The 23165-nt window shown below is 33.9% G+C and overlaps 4 protein-coding genes, 1 non-coding gene and 2 pseudogenes across 5 annotated transcripts; 6 read left to right on the top strand and 1 right to left on the bottom strand.

Annotated features, from left to right (window-relative positions):
- The first annotated feature begins 2820 nt into the window (after window positions 1-2820).
- LOC111300489 (mitochondrial import receptor subunit TOM20-like) lies at window positions 2821-5594 on the top strand. The gene is made up of 6 exons (XM_022896121.2): window positions 2821-3105; window positions 3191-3269; window positions 3431-3600; window positions 3964-4011; window positions 4751-4846; window positions 5253-5594. The coding sequence occupies exons 1-6, from the start codon at window positions 3010-3012 to the stop codon at window positions 5385-5387; spliced, it is 624 nt and encodes a 207-aa protein (XP_022751856.2). The 5' UTR covers window positions 2821-3009; the 3' UTR covers window positions 5388-5594.
- A 587-nt stretch (window positions 5595-6181) lies between these two features.
- LOC111299514 (uncharacterized) lies at window positions 6182-11556 on the top strand. The gene is made up of 13 exons (XM_089747482.1): window positions 6182-6541; window positions 6957-7098; window positions 7303-7409; window positions 7534-7735; window positions 7831-8069; window positions 8168-8282; window positions 8386-8530; window positions 8646-8791; window positions 9002-9159; window positions 9294-9692; window positions 9768-9823; window positions 9933-10135; window positions 10217-11556. The coding sequence occupies exons 1-13, from the start codon at window positions 6317-6319 to the stop codon at window positions 11419-11421; spliced, it is 3342 nt and encodes a 1113-aa protein (XP_089603608.1). The 5' UTR covers window positions 6182-6316; the 3' UTR covers window positions 11422-11556.
- A 1015-nt stretch (window positions 11557-12571) lies between these two features.
- LOC111300488 (ribonucleoside-diphosphate reductase small chain-like) lies at window positions 12572-13809 on the top strand (annotated as a pseudogene).
- Window positions 13810-14155: 346 nt separating this feature from the next.
- Window positions 14156-14236, top strand: TRNAL-AAG (transfer RNA leucine (anticodon AAG)). The gene has a single exon. It is a non-coding gene; the product is annotated as a tRNA-Leu (tRNA).
- A 3086-nt stretch (window positions 14237-17322) lies between these two features.
- On the top strand, window positions 17323-18375 carry RPL27 (ribosomal protein large subunit 27). Its single transcript, XM_022896119.2, has 3 exons — window positions 17323-17656; window positions 17850-17951; window positions 18057-18375. The coding sequence occupies exons 1-3, from the start codon at window positions 17363-17365 to the stop codon at window positions 18234-18236; spliced, it is 576 nt and encodes a 191-aa protein (XP_022751854.1). The 5' UTR covers window positions 17323-17362; the 3' UTR covers window positions 18237-18375.
- A 1104-nt stretch (window positions 18376-19479) lies between these two features.
- Window positions 19480-21042, bottom strand: LOC111300486 (protein transport protein Sec61 subunit gamma-like). Its single transcript, XM_022896118.2, has 3 exons — window positions 20861-21042; window positions 20657-20772; window positions 19480-19761 (listed from the first exon to the last, which is right to left on the bottom strand). Exons 1-2 carry the CDS (start codon window positions 20952-20954, stop codon window positions 20657-20659), a joined length of 210 nt encoding a protein of 69 aa, XP_022751853.1. The 5' UTR covers window positions 20955-21042; the 3' UTR covers window positions 19480-19761.
- A 1116-nt stretch (window positions 21043-22158) lies between these two features.
- Window positions 22159-23076, top strand: LOC111300924 (peroxidase 55 pseudogene; annotated as a pseudogene).
- Window positions 23077-23165: the final 89 nt, after the last annotated feature.

Raw genomic sequence — 23165 nt, 5'->3', positions numbered from 1 at the left:
CTTTCGAAAGCTGTCAAATTCATACTTATTATGCAATTAATTAATTAAGGTGCATTTGAGTATTATGAGTGTTCATAAGTTTATTTTAATCAAATTAATCAATTAAATTAATTTAATTAATTTATTAATGATCAAATAAATTTTTGATTAATTCGATTCAAAATTTTAATTAATCAAAATTTTAATCAAAATATAAAATAAAAATATAAAAAATAAATTATTTTATTTCATAAATTATTAAAATTTTTAATATAATATTTTTTTATTTAAATATTTTATTATATAATTTTATTTAATTTATTTAAAATATAATTTCATTTAAATATATTTATTATTTTATTAATAAAAAATAATTAAATCGATCAAATTAAATTAAATTAATTTTTAAAATTAATAAATTTAATTTGATTAATAAAAATAAAATAATGTAATTTGATTAATTTAATATAAATAATTTAATCTAAATTTAATTAAATCGACAATATTCTCATTAGATACCATCAAATCCCGTATCCAAATATATTTCGCCCTCAATTGCATCGTATGGTGCATTTGGATAAATATCTCTTGGTGTTTTCAATCTCGTTGCTATTCCTATTAAAGACCAGAGGAAAAAAGGATTAATGCTATATTTTCTTTTTAGGGCGGTCAATTTTCTTGCTTAATTCATTTGATTGTTTTAGTATAAAATTGAAACATAAGATATTTTTCAATCATAATAGTTGATTGTTTTTGGTTAGATATTTGATTACTTTATTTTTAGTTTATTTTTTATTAAATAATCGATTGTAATAATATCAAATCATATAATTATTATTCATTTACATTTAAATACGTATTTTATTATTAATTTTAATTTTATTATTATTGTGTATATCTAATTTTATTATAATAATAATTAATATCATAATCACCCCCTGTATTTATTCAAATGTATTCTTAGTTAAAGTAGTTTTAAATGCAAATCTTTCAACAATTTAAAAAAAAAAAAAACTAGCCTGAGAAAAGTTACTTGCATATATCGCATAAATATTTTATTTAGACCATATTATTGATAATATTTTCTTTTATAGTATTAGATTCAAATTTAAGATCTTTAAATTATACAATTTAGTGGCAAATATATTGTTTTAACCCTCAAAAAGAGCATATATATGCAAAAAAAAAATTTTTTTTAATTACCTTACATTGTTAAAGAATATTATCAATGAATCACCGGTCTCGAATCCAAAACCCGAATTAATCGATGGAATCAAAACTCTTTTGTTATTGACTATTACTATACTTGATTTTGATAGAAATGTTATGTATATTATTTTAATGGTACTATACTTGGTTTTGCAACATTAATAATACAAATAACATGTCATACACAATTTGGGCACTAAATAAATAGTATAATAATACCATACACTTGTTGCTAGCAAAAAGAATAAATCAATGCCATTTTTGTTTTGTTTATGTGACCTCTTTGATTAAATAAATCTTGAACATGCCAACAGATGGATAGAAGCATACATTTAAGCTGTCCAAAATAAAAGAAGAGGGCAGGGGGCTGCCCGGATTGTAGTTCTTTAAAACGTTATTCTAGGGCAAATCAAATTTTGTAGGAAACATCTTTTGTCTGGTTCTGTCAGAAATTAGCTGGCAAGTCAATTTTCTTTTATGCTACCAGGTCTATATCCATTGTTTCATGAAAAGGGCAAAGTCAAATAATTTTTAGTAAAATCTATTGTCCTTTAACCAAAAACATATAAAAAAGCTCTTTTATTATTTTTTTAAATTCAGAGATAAAAAATTTACTTAATTTTTTAATTTAAAATAAAATATATAAGACTCGATAATTTAAAATAGATAATTATAAATCATATATTTTAAATGATTTAACAAGTAATTATCAACAGCATTTAATTTTAAAATTTTTTTATAAAAAATTTTTTTTTAATCAATTGAATCAATTAATTATTAATAAAAACATCATATTATATCGTAAATATTTATAGCATCGACTTTGTAATAAAATTATCATGCTATATATTCTTAGCATGGTTGGTGAGGTTGGTTACAAAGTTGACTTAAAATGGTGTGGAATCAACATCAAGAGAATTTAAGACATCACTGCTCCTTTTGCCCAGCTTGGCTGAAAAAAGAGATATAAGTTTGGTGAAAAGTTTGAAATCTTTTTATTTGTTTTGTTAGAGATACATCTTTACATGTGCTTGTTGTACTTTGTAGATATATCTTCGGTTTTTTTTTTCAATAAAAAAAAACCGTAATTTGAGAATATATAAAAAAATAAATTTTAAATTTTAATTTTAAAATTTTAAATTTAATTGATATTAATATATGTATTAATTAACTAAGTTGAGTTTTAAATGCGTATATTGTTTCCTTCATTTGAATTTAACTTTTGAATAAAAGATTTATGTATCAATCATTAAATTAAATATTCCAATGTAAAAATTTAATAATCTAAAATATGACATAATAATATAACATAAAAATAATATAAAAAAAATATTTAAAATTTTAACAAAAATAATATGAGTTTAACAAAATAAAAAATTTTTATTTACATTTATATATAAAAATTATCATATATAATTTTTATATAAAATATTATACGAATTATCAATATTTTATATTATTCAAACATATGAATTATTAATAATTTTAACTTTTACGTGCTTGGTGAGTAGTTGTTCATTTATTGGCTGTAAGTTTAGAAGAAGCCCATTTTAGGAAATTGGCCCATTAACCCAATGAAAGAAAACGCCGAAAAAGCCCAGTTTTAGAATCAGAATAGCCTTTTTTTTTTTTAAGAAGAACAGAAAATTGCAGTTCCTGCTAAACGAAGACGTCACCGGGAAAGCTAGAGTCACCCTTTTCTTTCTTTTAGGGCTCTTTTGAAACGCAGGGAGTTTAACTTGGATAAGCAGTTGTTTCGAAAACCTACAGAAAATATTAACCAGGAAACAAAAACACTTAAAAAAGTTAAAAAGAGCAGCCATGGAAATGTCGAACGAACTCGATAGGCTGCTCTTTTTTGAGCAAGCTTGTAAATTTTCCGAAGTTACTTACGCTTCCAATCCTCTCGACGCCGATGTTCGATTTCTCCTTCCTTCGATCTATTTTTCAATCAAAATGGATTTTTGGCTTTTTTTTTAATGTTTTTTTTTTTTGTTGACAGAACTTGACCAGATGGGCCGGAGCTTTACTGGAGTTGTCTCAGTTTCAAAGCGTTCCAGAATCCCAGAAAATGATTCAAGGTTCTTATATATATAATTATTTTTTAATTACATTTATTTCTTATAGTAATAATTGAAGTATTAATTTTATTGGCAATATTGTTGGCTGTTGAAAATTAATTGTAATTATCAAAACGATTAATATGGATTATATAATTTTTATTGTTGTTGTTTCTAAATAGATGCTATTTCGAAGCTAGAGGAGGCTTTGTCGATTAACCCTAAAAGGCATGATGCTTTATGGTGTTTGGGAAATGCTCAGACTTCTTTTGCATTTCTGACTAGCAAGGAGGACGAAGCGAGGCCTTATTTCGAAAAGGCTGCTCGATATTTCCAGCAAGCTGTTGATAAGGTAATTTAATTTTGTTTGGCAAAAAATGGGTTGCAACAGTTTTGGATGTGTCTATCGAGACATGCTTGTAGACCTGAAATTTAAAATACGAAACAGTGATACGACACGAATATGATATGATATGAAAGTGAGATGGTTTAAAATTTTGCCAATAACTATATAATTATATATGGGTTTAATAAAACCAAAAAACCACATTTTATGTTTTCATGCCGACAAGAATTGTGACATGCAATTTTTGTGTAAAATACAGCACAAATACATGAATTTCAATATTTTACATGACATGAATACACGAATCACCAGGTCTACATGTTTGAATGCTCTTTTTTGACTTGGTAGCTTTCTTATTTACATTTGTAGGACCCGAGCAATGAAGTTTACCTCAAATCGTTAGAAACATCTGCTAAGGTACTTCGCTTTCATTACTTTATATTGGTTTATTCTTAGGTAATGCTTATGTTTCATGTGATTTATGACTTTGAATAGCTTACTACAACATACTGTATTTAGTTGTGAAAGTGTGGGGTGGACCTTGTTTCATTTTGATGGGAGGTTATTGATTCTATCTCATCACTATTAGATGAATTGGCACTGGTAGTGGGTTGTTTTTGAGATATCAAGTGTGGATTAGTTTGTAAATATTTTAGAAGATTGTTTGGTAGTTCGTATTTACCTTACTGGTTGTTTTTCAAGTTGTTATTGTAGAGGTCTCAGGCAGTGATTGCTGTCAATGTTTGCTTTGTTTTTTTGCCCTGGATGCTTGATGTTGTTAATTGAGATGCATATGGATGTAGCTTCTTGTTGTTATTTTATATTAGAATAATAGCAATCTTGATTTTGTTTTTCATCTCTTACAAACTGCTAAAATTCAGAGTGAATGAAGTTAAAGATTTGCTGTAATAGAAGCATTCCAAGGATATGCAAACATGACTACCTTAGGAAAAAGAAAAAGAAAAAGAAAAGGGACATTTTCTACTCTGGCTAAAGTCATTCAGTTAAAGGTTTCACTCTTAAAGACAGAGACTAGAGAGAGGTGTCAAATTCAAACTGACCCATGATGTTTGTTCCATTGGATCCTCTCTACCTGTGGTTCATCTGAATGTCTTTAATTGTTTCTATATTAAAAGTATCCTTCTTTTTCCCTCAGGCTCCAGAATTACACCAGGAAATCCTTAAGCATGGTTTAGGTCAACAGACGCTGGTTGCTGGACCTTCATCTTCTACTTCTTCCAGTTCAACAAAGGTAGTCCTCATAATTTCTTCCTTTCATGTTTCTCTTCCCCCTTTTCGTCCACTATTATCTCTATGTAGCTTGTGTTGTCATGTGCTTGCTTAAGTGATCAATGATTTTTCCACTATTTACATTGGCATCATAATGTAATTGACGTCATAATGCAAACATTGATTGAGTGTGATGGAGTAAAAGATCCATGTAGCTCACTTATGTCGGATACTGATCTGCCTGCTGGATTCTGCGTTTCCCATCAAATACTTTTGTCGTGATGGATAAGGCGGATGATGGGGCTGGGAATGAATTATCCTGGGTGATTGTTCAGTCCTAGGTCTTGGATTGTAGGTGTGATTGTTTGTACCATGTTAAAATTGTTTCATTTGAAGTGCTTACAAATTCTCCGTATACCTTGTTGCAGACTGCTACAAAGAACAAGAAAAGTAGTGATCTCAAATACGACATATTTGGATGGATAATCCTCGCTGTTGGCATTGTTGCATGGGTTGGGTTTGCAAAATCACAAATGCCACCTTCCCCACCACCACCACCCTGATAAGCGATGGATGCATGCAATGCCCCATATCCGCATGCCTCTGGGGGATTCAAACAGCCTCCAGACTTTTTTAGTTGAGACATTGGGAAAAAATTTGAGAATTTTATGTTATGTTAGTTAAATTTTTTTGACCTAATTAGTGCTTCCATATCAATGAACCAAACCAATGATAAAACAAATAAAAAAAAAAGTCATTTCTTTATGAAACTATGATTTTTCTCCAAAAATTAGGAATGTTCATCGTCAATGCAGGGCAAAACTTCAATGCTAGCCATTTAAAGTACAATTACAACTTCAATGCTAGCCATTTAAAGTACAATTGGTTTATTTGGAGGTTGGTTGGGTATCTATTAACTTGAAAAATCATCTTTAAAACATCTTTAAGTATAAATATATATATATATATGTGCCAAAATATTATTAATATAAAAAATAACTTATTAATTATATAATGAAAATTGAATTTTCAATTTCAGGTTTGATCCATTGACAATGAAAATACCTAATAATGTACTTGGGAAATGGGACTGGGAGGAGTTGTAGTTGTTTGTGTAAATGCAAGGTACCGACTACTGAGTGCCCACAAAATTTATATGTCAATGAGAGAAAATGTTGCAGAGACTGACTAATGGGGTCAACATTTACATCTTTTATTTTCGAAAGAGCAAGAATACCAAAGGGAAAAAATAGAACAAAATAGCAATTGCATTAAATTAAAGTTATAGCTGCAAGGCAATGGTAGTTATTGAGGGATGTGAACTTCTTTATATCAGCAGTTAATGAGACTGACTACTATGGTTGTGGTTGTTGACATTAACTTTTCTCCAGTTCTTCCAACTTAAATGAGCATCAGATGCAAAGCTGTTAATATGAGCTCTCAACAACCCAAACTTCTCTTCTGGTTTTTGTTGGTTGAATTACGAAAGTAAATGGCAATTCTTGAAATGGGGTTGTTCAAGTTTCTTAAACAAAGTGTTTGTGTTGCAGTGATGGTAGTTGGTGCTCTCAACTTTTCTGAGTCCGCAGTTTACGTTCATTTTGATCAAACTCCCCTAGCTTGGTCAAGGTTCTCTACTGCTCTTTTTCGGTACTCAATTGAAAGGCCGGATGGTTCTAATGCTTGCCGGAACAATAGTTGTTCTATTTACTGTGAGGTATCCACTTGATCACTTCTCTCTCATTGTGTTGATCTCAGTCAATCGAAGGTAGCTGAATCTTGCGATCCTCCAATTGGTACTGAATTTGAGTTGTTTGGCTGTCTACTTAAGACCATAGCTGGCTTAAACAAGCTAAAATGTCAAAACCTTCAGTTTCAGAACATTGCACAAGTACTAAAAAGGCTAAACCCAAAGATAATTTTGCCATATATGTTCTGGTAGTTTAGGGTGGCAAAAACTTGAAAGAGGGTCTGTTGCTATGCTCCTAACATTGTTAATTGTTCTTGGAGAGTTAAAAGTCCATCTCCAGACATCCCTCATTAATATTGAATGTTTTTACCAACCCTCTTAGCTTTAAGAGGGTCTATTTATATTTATAGTGAATTGCTTTAACTTTGTTCTTGATGAGCAGCTAGATGGCCAGAGATTGAGACCATGCCATATCGATACCATAGTACTGAAAAACTTAACTGCAAATCATGAGCACAACTTCCTTCTCAATGTCACAACCTGTAATGGAGACAAAAACTCTTCAGCTTATTCATGGTTTATTGGTAAGTAATTGTATCAGCCTTCTATCTTTGTTAGACTCTTGTGATAACTAGCAACCTTCTTACTGTTACTGAGTCAATTAATTGAGAAGATATTTATTATTCTGATAATGTAGTGATCTTAGAAAGATATGAACTATGTTTTACTTATGGTTTAGACTCTTGTTTATAGGAATCTAAGTTTGTTTCTGGTTTTTATTGTTTTAGATACAATCCCACCAACAGCAATTATTTCAAGTGAACAGAATTACACGAGTGCGGAAAAAATTACAATTGACATTACATTCTCTGAAGCTTGCACAGGACACTGTGCTGTAAGTGGGGTGCTGTTGTGCAGAGCTTGTTAATTTGTTGAATATGAGATGAGGTTTTCCAGCCATTAGTGTGCACATCAATTAGTTACCTTCATGCTTAAATTGAGATCAATTCATTTTGTAGGTTATTGTTGATGGTCCAGCTCATGTCCAAGCATCCTCGCTAAGCATCATCAAACCTGACATCAAATACAGCCTCCTATTAGTTCTATCCCTGAAACGTATATATGGGCGTGTTGTGGTTAGAATGGCTGATGATTTTTGTAAGGATCGGGCAGGAAACAATTTTACAAGGAGCAATGCTTCCACCACAATCATTCACTTTGGTGAGACATCAGTCAACAACTTTGTTCATTGATGGTTACTGAACAAAATCTGATTTTGAACCTTTTGTTGTTCATATCTCCACAACTTGTCTCAGATAGAAGACCTGTGCTGGTTGATCTTTGGTCATCTGTTCCATCATATAAGTTGACAATCAACGGGGTCCCCAGAACTGTTTTTGCAACTAACATAAGAGAGCAATTGGAATTGTACTTGGATTTCAGCATTCCAGTCATAAATTCAACAGAGCAGATCCTAACTGCATTAGATGTGAATTCTGGTAGTCTAATACCTGTTCACGAGAGAACTCTTGGAAATCGCCGATTTCTTTTTAGTGTAAGCAGCCTAATTCACAATATCATCAAATTTCTTTGAAATACTATCCCCATGAATAAAATTTTATATCTTACAAAAAAACTTAATAATTTTTGTAGCTCAAGAATATTGCATCAGAAACAGAAATCATCACAGTCAAACTACAAGCTGGCTTATTGATTGGCAGAACAGGCACTCCTGTCTCACCTGTTGCCTCACTCACATTCCTCTATGGTATGTTTTTTTCCATGGTTTGGCCTCCACAAAGAGTTAGTGCACTTTCTTTTTTTTGGCCTACAACTTCTTGGTAGAGCTAATTGATGAATTTTCCTCTAAGATTGCAAGAAGCCGGGAGTAGGGCTTAGTACCAGCTCACACAATGTTACCAAGGAGTCCTATATCGATGTAATAGTTGAGTTCACAAAGCCAGTTTTTGGTTTTGAAGCCTCCATGATAAAAGTGAATGGAGGGAGACTCATAAGGCAGGTGCATATATATGGTGATCCAAACTTTCAATATCTGAACATCCAGAAGCAATCAATTCATTCTGTGATACATCTAACTGCATGAATCTTGACAACATTTTTGTTAATGTAGGTTTAAAGAACTTTCAAGAGCTCTTTACTCTTTGACTGCCCTGGCTGTAACTAATAATATGGTGTCAATTACTATTCCTGAGGGGAAAGTCAATGATATTTCAGGAAATATGAATGTGGCATCCAATAGACTTGAAATAATTCACTGTAAGAATAATTACTTTTCCCTTTCCTTTTTAACTACTGTAGTTTTATCATAATCCGTGCATTGGCAGATTTTATTTTTCAGAATAGGCAAATCCACAGGTTAATATGTGGAATTTTCCATGGTAGAAGAATAGTTTATTATCAAGTGACAATAGTATATTGTATGGCATGACTACTGTTTCTCAAATTCTGGTTTTTTTATGTACATAGATTCAACACCTGAAATATCAACAGCACTACACTCATTTGTGACTGCGGGAGTCTTAGCAACAACACTAGCTGCTGCTACTCTTTCGCTTTCGTCCACAATTCTTGGAGCAATTGCAAGAAATAATTTTGTTGCTTCTGATCCATCAATGAATCTACATGTAAGCAATATCAATAGCTTGACAGTGTCAACATGCTAACAAGTTTCTCCATATTAAAATTTGTACCTGAACATTGTAAATTTTTGTGCCATCATTTAAGCTCAGAGTAAAGATTCGAAAAATTTTCATCGCAGGGAATGATAGGACACCTGCAAGTGTTTGTCCTTTCAGACTGGCTATTGACTGACCAATTGATTGAATATTCCGAGACAACAAAAGGTCTTAGGTGGCTCATACCTCGGCAGAAACTTCCATGGAAAAAGAATGGATGTTCAATTTGGCCTAACAATGTTTATTTGGATCAAGGGAAATTTGTAAAGAGATCCAGGAGCTGGTCTAGAGGATACATTTCTCATGAGAGAGCTTACCATAACATTTACTTAAATAACCCGTCCTACGTGCGAGAGAAGTTACCATTTCCAACTGAAATTGACCCAAAGTTCAGTTGGCTCCATGGACGGCACAACATAAGCAAAGAAAATACTCCTTTGGGGCTACCTCTCAGTTCAAATGAATACTTCACTTTTTTCTTGGTTGGTATATTCTGTATGGTGTTAATGTTATGTTTTTAAACCTGAACCTCTATATCTCTATTCGTTGTTGTGCAGAGAGGAGAGCCATTATCTGCTAACAATGTTGTCAAGAAATTGCAGAATTACAAAGGGTAGACGCAAGTTTAACTTCTAATTTTGTGACTTATGATGACTAATTTTAGAATATGTTATTCAGTTAATCTTTATAGCAATTCGAAACCTAAGTAGTTTCTTTAACAGGTGGCAGGACATGGAGATGAACTTGTTCTGGCTTAGCATAGGAGTCGTTAGCTTGCTAATAGTTCATTTTGTACTGTTAGTATTTTTAAGATGGAGGATAGGGACAGCAGCTCAAGGAATACTTTCAGTTCCGAGGTTCGAGCTCCTTCTTTTAATTCTCATGCTTCCCTGTATCTCTCAGTCTTCTGCATTTGTAATAAGAGGTGAGAAATTATAGCTATGACTTCTGGTTTCAATAGATTATCTTGATGTTTACATGAGCTAAAGTTATATATGACTTATAGGTGGTACAACAGAGGGGATTATCGTTGGAGCTTTGTTGCTAGCCATCCCTGCAGCATTTATTTTATCTGTATGCCTTTTCCTCACAATTGCAGTCTTCACTGGCAGTCTTGCTCAATACAAAGAAATCAGACATGCCTCTACAGAGGAGCAATGGCATAAGGAACTGTGGTTCTTCTTTGTGGGGAGGCCTGCTTGTGGAAAATGGTTTTATATGGATGGATTACCTTCATCATTCCTTTCTCGCTTTGGCATTCTATTAGAGGATAAGAAGGGTCCTCCAGTGTTTGTTTTTGTTGATCAGAATGACACAAACACTATGCCTAGGTGGGTTGGAAGTGGCCTAAATGGAATTGGAAGAATGAGGGCTGTCAGCTCAGATGACAGCCATGATGAAAAGAAAATTCCCTTGTCTATCAAGTTCTTAGGCTGTGCTAGATCTTCCTATATTATTCTTGATCTTTTAAGAAGAGTCTGCTTGGGAGTAATAGCTGGATCCTACTCATCACACAGATCAAGCCAAAGCCTTTGTGCATTGACAATCACACTAGTACAGTTCATATGTTTATTCACTCTCAAACCACACATCAGAAGAGGAGTTCACATTGTGGAAAGCATTTCTCTGTTAAGTGAGGCTGGAGTCTTCGGTCTGTCCATGAGCATGAATGAATCAAATTCAATTAGAGCAGAAACTTTGGGATTTCTAATGCTGGCTCTCCTTCTCCTTTCCTTTGTTTCTCAGCTTGTAAATGAGTGGTATGCACTGATAAAATGCCTTGTTAATCTCTGTCAGCCATATCAGGGTTCTTTTAAACTTGGGTTGAAGTTTGCTGCGAAGGGTCTTCTGTTGCCTTTCCTCCCAAGGAAGCATTGGTCAAGAGTAATAACTGGTTCTTCACAACCAAAATCGGTCTTATTACAGGAAACTGAATTTGTAAGAAGCAATCAAAGGGAACCTCGTGTTGGCCAATTAAGTTCCATGACTGCAACAGTAGTCCCCCTGGTTAGTCCTGGTTCACCAATTATTCAAGCAACAGACACAACTGCAGAGACAAGTCTTGCTGTGCAAAAACCAGGGGAAAGCACTCGGGGAAAGGGACTTAAATTTGATCCAAAGGATGATATGAAGAAACTAAGGGAGTTGGCAAAGGCCAGTTTCTCTGGGCAGTCAAAGGATGAGGAAACTAACACCAGCAGCCATAGATGAAACCTCAACTTCTAAAGCTATGAAGTGATGTATAAATTGTTATGGCTGCAGGAAACATCTTTTTGCTTCCGTAGAATTGTATCTGGCCACTGATATATTTAATTTATAATCTATTATTAATCCTGTATTTGGTCACATCAGATCAGCTAGCATTAGAGAATTTGATATCCAGCAAAAAGTTATCAGTAAAGCACGCTTTTGCACAGTTTTAATGTGGTTGAGTGAGCAGAGTGTGATTGAAAATCTCAAGATCCAAAAAAGCTAGTGGAGTTACAATATTTCTGAACAATTGCCTCAAATCATCATTTCAGTTCTTTAAATGTCAACAGAAATACAGGTTTTAATCCAATAAATATATAATTTAAACTCAAAATACTCTTATCTATATTGCTGATGTAATTTTTTTATTTTCTTCATCTCAAATTGTTTATATGTTATTGATTTTTACGAAATTTAAAAAAATTTTGATTTTAATATATTTAATATTAAAATTAAAAATTTCATAATTTTTAATATTAAAAAAAATATTTAAAATATTAAAAATATTAAAAATTTTAGATGTTAAAAAAAAGCTAAATTTTAGGACATAAAAAAAACAACAAAAAAATAGAACAAAAAGAGTACTATTATTGGCTAATATTTGACAATTGCGTAAATATAAATGATCGATTAAACGGAAAAAAAAACACAAAATGAATTAATTCTTAAATATTATGTAAGTTATTAATAAAATATTAAAATTTTAATTTTTAAAATTTATTTATCAAAAACTATATTTATTTAAAAAAACGCGACACGTAATCAATCATGCGAAACGTTCGATACCACGTGGGGACCACATGGACTAACCAATGTAACACATGTGAACCACCCCTTTTCCCCGTAATCATCTAACTTTGCAACCTCACATTTTTCCATTTAATTCAAACTTTGAAACTTAAAAAAAAAAAAAAAGTCACCAGCGCCAATAAATTTTCCCGCCCTCCAAACTTCCTTTTAAGAGCTTCCCTTACACGCCCAACCGTTATCAGTTCTATCAATTTGCCACCCCCAATAAGAATATGACACGTAGATAGATTTCCAAAAATACCAAAATTATCCTTTTCCCCGGTTAATTCCCCAGCAAGCTTCTTTCAAAAATATTTCAAAATCCCGCGCTCTTCTTTGCTTAAAAGTCGCCTCTATCTCCTTCCCAAATTCTTCATCAGAAAAACCTTTCTTCAAGAACCCTAGAATCTGTTAATTTCCCAAATTGCCCTTCGAAAATGCCCTCAATTCCAGAAGAGCCACTGCTAGCTTCGAACCCAGACCGGTTTTGTATGTTCCCGGTCCAATACCCACAAGTATGGGAAATGTACAAGAAAGCTGAAGCCTCCTTTTGGACGGCCGAGGAAGTCGATCTCTCTTCGGATCTCCGTCACTGGGAAACTCTTACCGCCGACGAACGCCACTTCATCACTCACGTCCTTGCCTTCTTCGCTGCCTCCGATGGCATCGTCCTTGAAAACCTCGCTGTTCGGTTCATGAAAGAGGTCCAAATCTCTGAGGCGCGTGCTTTCTACGGTTTCCAAATCGCTATCGAAAATATCCACTCCGAGATGTACAGTCTCCTCCTGGAAACTTACATCAAAAACTCCGATGAAAAGAACCGGCTCTTCCACGCCATCGAAAATGTGCCGTGTGTGGCTAGAAAAGCCGAGTGGGCTTTGAAATGGATCGAAGGCGGTGAAACTTTCGCCGAGCGGTTAATCGCTTTTGCTTGCGTGGAAGGGATTTTTTTCTCTGGAAGCTTCTGCGCGATATTTTGGTTGAAAAAGCGCGGGTTAATGCCTGATTAACTTTCTCAAACGAGTTAATCTCACGAGATGAAGGACTCCACTGCGATTTCGCCTGCTTGCTGTACTCTCTCCTCCGGTTAAAGCTGACTGAAGAACGCGTGAGGGGGATAATAAGGGATGCAGTGGACATAGAGAGGGAGTTCATATGCGACGCCCTGCCGTGCGCGTTGGTTGGGATGAATGGCGAATTGATGAGTCAGTACATTGAGTTCGTTGCGGATCGGTTGTTGGGAGCGTTAGGGTACGGGAAGATGTATAATGTGGCTAACCCTTTTGATTGGATGGAACTGATTTCGTTGCAAGGGAAAACCAATTTCTTCGAGAAGAGAGTCGGAGAGTATCAGAAAGCGGCGGTCATGTCGAGTTTGAATGGAAATGGTGGGACCCATGAGTTCAAGATGGATGAAGATTTTTAGCTTATTTTATCTTATTTTGGTCAATTGGGTTGGCAGAGTGATGAACAGAGAATCCACATTTCCACAAGTGTAATGCTTCCTTCTACAATTTGCTGTATCCTTCTAGCGATACCATGATTTGGCAAATCTTCAACTACGAAGTCCATTGCCATTGCCAGAAGGCTCTTTAACATGATCTACATGAATCAAAGAACAACTAGTGATATATTCATGGTACACAGATGCCTTTGCTGTATTGTTGAGGCATCAGATTTTTATTGCCGTATTAATTAAACCTTATCTTTACATTTTTAAACAAAAACTGTGGAACTGGGTTATGAATATTTTAAAATTTACTGGTATTTTAGATTGAATATTGGATGACATGTCCTTTAAAAGCTTAAATCTATGGAATGAGTCATCTTTTTCTGGGATGATATTACTTGTTTTACTCCTGAGATCTAGCTGTCTTTAGAGAGCTTTTGAGTTAATCCATCAAACGTGGAGATGGCCGAGTTGGTCTAAGGCGCCAGATTAAGGTTCTGGTCCGAAAGGGCGTGGGTTCAAATCCCACTCTCCACAATTGATAATTATTTTATTATTTTCTGCACAAGCTCTTGCAGAGCCATCGGGTAAGCCCCATCGACTATTGCTTGGGTTGATTCATCCACCAAGCTTCGTACTCGAGTGGCGAAAATCCAACCTGGAACGACATTCTCTTCAAGGTTTCACCCCAGTTCCTTCTCGGCAAAACCTCTGCTGTTTTCGTTGAGATTTACGCTGTTGGTATCTTCCGAGACAGGCTTATTGGTAACGTTCGTCTTCTTATCAGCAACTTTCTCCCAACCGCCTCTGCTGCTGTGATGAAGACTCCTGTTTTTGCTTCATACTTAATCCACCAACCCTCCTGGGGATTTCTTTGGAATACTTAACGTAGGGGGAATGGTTCATGGTGCCTCTGCTGGGGATCTTACTGGACAGAATCTTGATGGCAACCATCATCTGAGGACCAAAAGCCCAAGGTTCCTCTTAGGGATATTATGGAATACATCCATCGTGGTTCTGGTCATCGTGGATCAGAAGCTGATGATTCCTTAACTTCCTCATCATCACCCTCACATACAGTGCTGGTGTTGAGGGAGTTGAGCTTGAAATGAAGGAGCGAAGATGATCATGGAGCTCCACCTCCAAAAAAAGAAACTTTATTTGAAGAAGATCAGACAGAAGAAGTTACGAGTGTCAACATGGAGCAACCCATGGCAACGAACCTGGTGCCTTGTGAAGTCGCAGAGAACGTGATTATTGATAATGAAGGAAGCATGGTTAAGATGATCACACAAGAGAACAAGAAGCTAGATGGTTGAGATGCTCGTGCTAGAAACAAAAGGTCAATCAACTGTTATATCAGACCTATTGGAAGAGTGAAAAACCTGGAAAAGAAATTGTCCAGGAGGAACAAACACAAGAAACCACATTATGGGAGAACAACATCTGCACCTAAGTTCTCTGATGCAGTACAAGGAAAAACATATGTATAAATAAAACACATATTCATTGTAGATACCGTATGGCTTTCAATATAAATAAAAAACATGTTTTTTCCTCTTATCGCTTCATTTATTTATAAATTGATAGAAACATGGCTCAAATCTTATAAAAGATTTGTTTGAAATTGATTATATATTATTTGATAAATAAAAAGATTTGTAAAAGAATAATTATAAGAAAAAAGAGATTTTTATTAGATACGTTTGTATATTTATAAATATGTGAAGTCTTATGAAAAAAAATATAAGAGAGTTATAAGATTTTATGAGATAAACACTTCATAAGACTAGCAAAGATTAACGTTTTTATGGATATGTATGTTGGAGTGGACTACAAGAAATTGAAAGGGTCTACATAGGTATGGGTGTGTATGTAAGAGTGAACTAAAAGAGATTGAAATGGTCCACATAAATATAGGTGATAAGTGTATATCGTACGTGTTTGATTGGGTTGATAATACTCTATAAAATTAGAGGAGATTGAGAAAGTCTTATGAGTATTGATTGTTAAGTGAGATTAATATGATTTTAATGTTTGTAATTCTCTACAACTAGTAAATTTTATTTTTTATCCGTGAACATAAATCAATTGGATCGAACCACGTTAAATTGTTATTTTATGTGATTGATTAATTATTTAATTCTGTTTCCGCTGATGTAATTAGATTGAGACCATTTGGTCTAACATAAATATGTGTAACTTTCATAATTGTTTAATTTTTCTACTTCATTGCAAGTTGTTTCAAATTAAGTTATTACAAGTTTTAGTGTGGAATCCTGATAAATCTGGTTCTGTATGGAAGCTATTGGTGTGGGGCAAAGGGTTATTTTTGCTCAAGATCTTCGGTCTAAACATGATATTGTGGAGACAGATTCAGTTCTAACTCTTCTTTCACAGAGTTTTTCTTTGGCTGGACATTAATCAGGAGCTTGATCCTTTGTGTCAAGTTTTCAGGAACAAAGCAGCACATCATCTTCCACAATGTGGTTTGTTTGGAGGATACTTCCTATTGGGTTGAGGAAGCTCTTGCATTCTTTTGGAGCCTTTCTTACCTGCCGAATGCTGATATTTCTTGAGAAACTGCAATAAAATTTCCGTTTAGCTTAGTCTAGCAATACTTGAATTGATCAAAACCCTGAATAGCTTGAATTAGCAGGTGGTGAGATTGTGAAACGCCAAAGTCTTCACTCTTCCCTGATCAGAGGTAATCATTCTCAGGAGAAGATGACAAAACTGGTTTTGTTTTTATGGTTGTAGAGGATTAAAGGTTGATGTGTGCTCGTTTGATGTTTAATTTGGTTTGGTTAATGGTGATGGAATATGGATAATGTCTCCAAAATATTTCAACTTTTCTCTTTGAAATCAAACTTAACATAAGATAAGTGAAATGTTCAAATTTTAAAATTTCAAATCTTTTGAAATTTTTTAAGGTAATGTTCATAATAAAAATTACATCCAAATAATCAACTGATAAATTATAATTTAATTAAACATTCAAATCATTTTTTTTCCATTCTTCCTAATTTTTTTTTATCTTAAATATGCATTAAAAATGTATTATATCTATTGAAATAAAATAAATTTCCAATAACTTTTGCATTTTCCAACTTTATTCAATCTTAAGCATCTATATATTTTTGAAGTATTATTTTCACTTCACAAAAACCCAAAAATAAAAAATAAAAAATATCACATCTACTAAACAATTTAACAAGATAACACATACTTTTGAGAATATTGTAAAAAAATAAAAAAAATTTTAAAAATAATGAGACAATCTTTTAATTCCGTTTATGAAATTAAAAATCACACTATTAATGTATCAAAAACGAATTATAATAATAATAATAATAATAATAATAATAATAATAATAATTTGTCAATATATTAAAAATTAAATATAAAAATATATAATTATAAATATAAATCTTCACATTTTGTTATAACTACACAGCCCCCAAAATTGTTATCCCAATATGGACTATAGGTGGCATTGGGCAAGCCCATAAGTTAAACCCAAACTAATTGGGCTATAATCCATAGTCTGATAACCCGACCCATTTTGAAGGGACCAAATGATGACGTGGCAGGTTTATCTTTACCAGTTGTCGATGAGACCTCCCTCCTTTTCCAACAACACTTCCGCTTCTTCCTTTTGAGATGGCAACTGCTACAATGAGCTTCAGTTTGGAGGCTGCATTTAGGGGTCTTTCTCTATCATCAAGCTCCACGTCGTCGTTTTTGAAAGGCGAAGTTGGCTTCATTCCTAAAACGGCAACTGTTTCGTTTCCGACGAAATCTCCGTTCCCTTTTACGATCGAATCGGCGCACAAGAAAGGAGCCGGGAGTACTAAAAACGGTCGCGATTCCAGAGGTCAACGACTCGGCGTCAAAATATTTGGTGACCAGGTCGCCAAGCCCGGCGCTATTATCGTAAGGCAACGAGGAACCAAGGTGTGAAAAACATTTAATTTTCTCTAAATTTTCAATTTTTTTAGTTCAATTTTATGCTTTTGGGAGTGTTAAGTATATTTAATTATATTTTGGGCATTTTTATTTAGATAGGAAATTGCAGTTTCGAATTGCTAGAAAAATGTTATCTTTGGATTAGTTTTGGAGTGGCTCATAATGTTTGTTTCTTGGTCAGTTTCATCCAGGGAAAAATGTGGGGATTGGCAAGGACCATACAATCTTTTCCCTGATTGATGGACTTGTGAAATTTGAGAAATTTGGTCCTGACAAGCAGAAGGTTTAATTATTTTTTAAACACTATCAGACTACAAATTCATGCTTTGAGAGAAGTTCATAGTGTTCCTCGAGCTGACATGGGTTATGGGTTTTATCTGATGGACAGATAAGCGTTTACCCACGAGTAGTACAGCCTGAGAATCCCAACAGCTATAGAGCAAAGAAGAGAGAGTACTTCAGGCTGCGCCGTGAACGCAGGAAGGCAAGGAAGGAAGGAATTCTTGCTCAACCGGAACTAGTGCTTGCTTCTGCTTCTGATGCTACGGTCAGCAATCCTGCTTGCTGATTGAATCTGCGAAACTGAACCTGTTCTTTTCTTTGTATTTCACTCAGACCTTACAGATGGTTTATATTTTTGGACCATTTAAAAAGTGTACAAACTTGATGTATCCAATTTGCCAATGGTGTTTTCTGGTTTCATATTATTATCTTGTGCACGTTTGGCATCTGATTTTAGCTAATAGCATAAATGCAGATCCATGTATAAAGGATAAACTGATATGCTGCCTTGATCTTTCTTAGTTACGCAATTCAAGTGGTGCCATGTCGCCAATGGAGAACATTGGACGTATCCATGTTTTATCCCTAGAAGAGATTGGAGTTTGAGTTCATCTTTCCTCTATTTTGAGTCTTTCATTCCTGTCCTCACAAAGGGGCAGGAAAGCGCTACCAGCTAGAGTTGTGATCTGGAAAACTAAAAAGAATCGTTTCCCGAGAATCAGCAGATGTAAATGCAAGCCAGTTTGATGATGTGATAGAGACGACTAACTTTCCAAATAAGTCTTTTTTCTTTAGGTTCGGCTTGCTTTACGCACCAAACTGACCTATTATTACTGGTGTCCGAAAGGTGAGCTTCGAAAGAATGGATTGGGATTGAGATTGTATTTCGGGACAAAAGTCGCTGCTATTTCACGTAGCCTGCCGCCCCCATGACTTTTGTCATGATCCTAGCAAGAAATCATAGAAAGAAATGATCCCAGAAAGAAATCATAAATTTTATATTTACTGTATATTAAAATTGATTTTAAGATATAAAAATTTATGTTTTTTTAATTTATAAAATATTTTTTATGAAATAAAATTATAAAATTAACGAATTAAAATAAATAATACTTCATAAGTTACGAATAATTCTTCATAAGTTAATGTAGACAGTAACAAATCAATCAACTCAAACCTGCCCTCACAAGTCTCTCGGCATTTTGGGGGCAGAGCATGCAAAATCGATCGAGCAATGAATGGATCTTAGAAGACTTCCACTTTGAACGGCATGACTATTTTTCGCTGGAATTCATTTTGTCTCCCTCTATGGTTGACTGTATGAAAAGGCAGGTCCTCTAACACCTGTCCTATGCTAAATGATATGAGCTTCATTCATTGTGAGAGTGCTATTATTCTAAATGTAACATGTACCAAGCAATGCAGTCTAGACGACAATACCAAAAAAATAGACATCATTCCTCTATAGATAAATCACTTGTTATTGGTTAAAATTCAATCCATGTTTAAACTTTGAAGAGGGATGTATCTTAGCTGAAAATGAAAACAGATCAGAATTGAATTGACATTGGACCAAAAGTCAAAATTGTATTAGCTGCAACAAGGCTCTATTACAACACCAAAACAAAACCATTTCCAACGAAACCGAATATAAAGAAAAGTAGAAACCCCAAGTCTTAATTGAAATTAGTTCATGAACTCAGATGATGAAGCTCTCAGTCTCAAGCATGCAGTTCTATCTTTCTCACTGTGCTGAAAAATTCTACCGATTCCCTTCCTTCCTGCAAGTCAGTAACACGCATGAAGCATGCCTGCAATTTGAACAAAAGATTCAGAGTAAGCATGATCTCCTAAACCATCAAACACAAGTACAAATGAAACATGGCAAAATATAAATCAATACACAATAATTAAAAGATGAAGATGCTTATGATGTTAGTTGTATTTAAAGTAGAGAAATTAATGTCTGCATCAGTTTTTTAAGCTGTCATTATTTGGTTTATCTTGAGATGGATGCCACCCAGCTATAGGATTCAAAAACCACTTCATCCAACATTCTCAACACTTAACGCCACATAATCCATTTATTTCAAATGTAATTGATCATATAATCCTTTGTCTTTGAACCTGAACAGCAAGAACAAAGAAGATCTAAGAAACTGCCTACATTCTATCCTTTCTTTTGCCTAAAATGTGAGTTTTGAGCATTCTGTTGCTCATTAGTGATAGCAAAATTGATGCTTAACGACCATTTTTGCTGCAAGCTATGTAAAAAGAAACCATTGCACTGACCAGTTGAGCTCAATATCCCTCTAGGAAGGTTTTTAAGACAAAATCAACATACAAAGAGAAAAGGTTTCTTTTCCTTATTCTTTACTATGAACCATATTTCATTCTAATTTCTACATAAGATGCCAAACAAGGATTCATCAATATAATAATAGTTTTGATTAATCAAACTAATTCAATTTCCAGGTTTTCCCTACCAGTCAAAAATCTAAAATTTTTACACAAATTTTCATTTTGAGTAATCAACAACCAGATTTTCAAAAATTCAAGATTTGGGTTTTCAGTGATTTAATTTTTAAAATAATTCGAATAAATTACATCAATATCACATCAGTAACAGATCTACAATAATCAATACAATAAACCAACAAACTAAAATGAAAAAAAAAAGTAGAAACCGAAGGAATTGAACCGCACCTAACTGGATCCAACAATTATGTTGTTAATAGGGATAAAGATGAGCTTGACGAAAAACCCTACGAATCCCATAACCACGAATCCGATTGCTGTACGAAACGCCACCTTTGTAAATTCTGAAACAAAAGAAAAATAAAAGAGAATCTTTCAATCAGAATTCTGATTAATCACCAAAACCTTATAATAGAAGGAGAAATGAGAAACCTTTGCGATCGGGCTTGTGGCATCTCTTAACAAGACGAACACTGTCCTTAGCAAACTCTCTTAGCGGATCGAAAACTGAGTCAATTGCGTCCATTTTTCACCCTTTTTTTTTTCCTGGTTTTTCTTTGCTCTTTGCAGGAAAGTTTCGGTTGTTTTTGGATGTGTGAATCTCCTGTAAGCTTGTTCAGTATTGATAGATTTTAATTACCGCAATTTGGACTCAAATGCCCCTATTTATTCATGTGAGTGGACAACTTTACCCCTATTCCCATCAATATCATTAGTCTTTGGCTTGATTTAAAATGATTTTGCCAAATAAGTAAAATGGTTTAAAAAATCATTTTACATTTTTATATTTTATATTTGAAAAAGTGATAAAAAAATCTTCACATAAAAATTTAATAAAAATTTAAATATTTTATATTTTATTACAATTAATAAAATTTTAAATTTATTTTTATTCAATTAAATTCTTAAATATTAATTTTTATTCAATTAAATTTTGGTTGACCAAAAATAATTAATTATTTTTCTTATAAGCTTAGTTAGTGAAAATAAATATTTGAGGGTTTAATTAATTAAAAAATAAAAATTTAAATGATTATTAAACTTTAATTGAATGATTTTTTGTTACCCATTTGCCTTTCCAATTTTTTATTTTAATAATAAAATAATGAACTACCTAACACTCCATTTGGATCTAGCTCTGGTCAGAGTCACTGTGACTCTACGGCTATATTTCCATGACTGCTTAGCTAAGGTAGTTTTGGCAGGAGCACTCTCTCATCTTTTTCCCTTTTTTTGGTACATGTCTGCAGTGACGAGTGAGTTGGTTGATATACTTTGAAACAATTTGTCTTATCTATGCATATCTTTCATGCCAAAGTAGCCTTGCTTTAGAGATTGGTTGTTGCATTACGCTTTATTTGCTTTTCATATCTAATTATGCATTGTATTTGTTCTGCATAGTTTGCAACAGAAGAAGTTCTGAATGTCATACAGAGAATTTTCCTACTCTGTTAATGTCTTTTTCTTAAAGTAAACAAAGTGGGTTGATTTTAATAAGTCATGGCTGCTGTAACAGTGTAACTGACTTGGACATAAACATGCCGTTGACTATGGGGTATGAAAACATGAAATCCTGTTCTGTTTTTTGACATCACGAGCCACACACAAAAGAGATATCAGGAAGAACAATGCCATAGAATTTGTTAAGAAAAGAAAGAAATTCTAAAGGCAAATTGGTTTTCTGATGCAAAATCTCATAAAAACAAAAAGCAGATCTTCAAAAATTATAGACCAGTTTATAATTTGACATTGTATCAGTATGTGGTTTGCTTTGCAGGGATGTGATGCATGAGTCATGATAAGAAGGGTGCTGTTGACAATCTTTCCTTTGCAGGAGATGGATTTGACACTGTAATAAAAGCCCAGCTAGCAGTGGAAGCAAAATGTCCAGAGGAGTATCTTGTGCAGACATTTTGGATATTGCGACTAGAGATGTTACAGTCCTGGTAAGAAATGCCCAACAATTTACCTTAAAGTCAAAACCTGTCACCCCAATACGTAACTCAATGACTATAATCTTAGGCTGGAGTTCATTTAAGGTAGAATTGGGATGTCACTATGGCCTCGAATCACATGCATCAAGTGTAGCAGGAAATCTGCCAGAGCCTAACTTCGATCTCACTCAGCTTAAAACCATTTTTGCCAAAAACAGCCTTCCACAAACTAATGTGATTGCACTCTCAGGAGCTCTTACTGTTGGTTTCTCCCACTGCGGTCGCTTTGCAAATCGCTTCTACTCATTTTCTTAAGATGGACCCTGTAACCCCGCAAACTTTTGGTGGGAAGTACTTCAAGAATCTAGTTGCTACGAAGGGATTGTTTGCATCAGATGAGGTGCTCACATCAGAAGGGATTGTTTCAAGAATGTAAACCAACTGTGGTTCACTTTGTTAAAAAGCAAAATCACTTTAAAGAAGCCTTCATCACAGCAATGAGGAAGCTTGGAAGGGTTGGAGTAAAGACTGGTAAAGCAGGGGAGATAAGGCTAGATTGCACAGCCTTCAATTCTTAAAAGGAAGATGTTGGCATGGAATAGGGAGCCCGAATGTGAGCATTTGATTACAAATGAAATATAAGCTTGATTCTGTGTCTTGTTTTTCTGTCCTTGTCATTTACTACTGCTAATTTGACACCAGAAGGAGTTGCAGTCTTCATCAGAAAATTAGTGTCACTTAATCCCTCTGAACTAAAGACAGTTTCTCTAGTAATCACATCCCTTGATGTACCATCAAAATCA

Source organism: Durio zibethinus, chromosome 18 (genome assembly GCF_047325235.1).
Source record: "Durio zibethinus cultivar Kanyao isolate XHJ-2024 chromosome 18, ASM4732523v1, whole genome shotgun sequence".
NCBI classification, from domain to species: Eukaryota; Viridiplantae; Streptophyta; class Magnoliopsida; order Malvales; family Malvaceae; genus Durio; species Durio zibethinus.
The sequence above is the reverse complement of the archived record's forward strand: the minus strand, read 5'-3'. Positions and strand labels throughout refer to the sequence as shown.

Coding starts and splice junctions, on each gene's coding strand:
- LOC111299514 (XM_089747482.1), top strand. CDS start 6,317: ATGGCAATTCTTGAAATGGGGTTGTTCAAGTTTCTTAAACAAAGTGTT. Junction 8,283..8,385: donor CTCACTCACATTCCTCTATG/GTATGTTTTTTT, acceptor TTTTCCTCTAAG/ATTGCAAGAAGCCGGGAGTA. Junction 9,824..9,932: donor AAATTGCAGAATTACAAAGG/GTAGACGCAAGT, acceptor TTTCTTTAACAG/GTGGCAGGACATGGAGATGA.
- LOC111300486 (XM_022896118.2), bottom strand. CDS start 20,954: ATGGACGCAATTGACTCAGTTTTCGATCCGCTAAGAGAGTTTGCTAAG. Junction 20,773..20,860: donor CCACAAGCCCGATCGCAAAG/GTTTCTCATTTC, acceptor CTTTTGTTTCAG/AATTTACAAAGGTGGCGTTT.
- RPL27 (XM_022896119.2), top strand. CDS start 17,363: ATGGCAACTGCTACAATGAGCTTCAGTTTGGAGGCTGCATTTAGGGGT. Junction 17,657..17,849: donor TAAGGCAACGAGGAACCAAG/GTGTGAAAAACA, acceptor TTTCTTGGTCAG/TTTCATCCAGGGAAAAATGT. Junction 17,952..18,056: donor TTGGTCCTGACAAGCAGAAG/GTTTAATTATTT, acceptor TCTGATGGACAG/ATAAGCGTTTACCCACGAGT.
- LOC111300489 (XM_022896121.2), top strand. CDS start 3,010: ATGGAAATGTCGAACGAACTCGATAGGCTGCTCTTTTTTGAGCAAGCT. Junction 3,106..3,190: donor CCAATCCTCTCGACGCCGAT/GTTCGATTTCTC, acceptor TTTTGTTGACAG/AACTTGACCAGATGGGCCGG. Junction 3,270..3,430: donor ATCCCAGAAAATGATTCAAG/GTTCTTATATAT, acceptor GTTTCTAAATAG/ATGCTATTTCGAAGCTAGAG.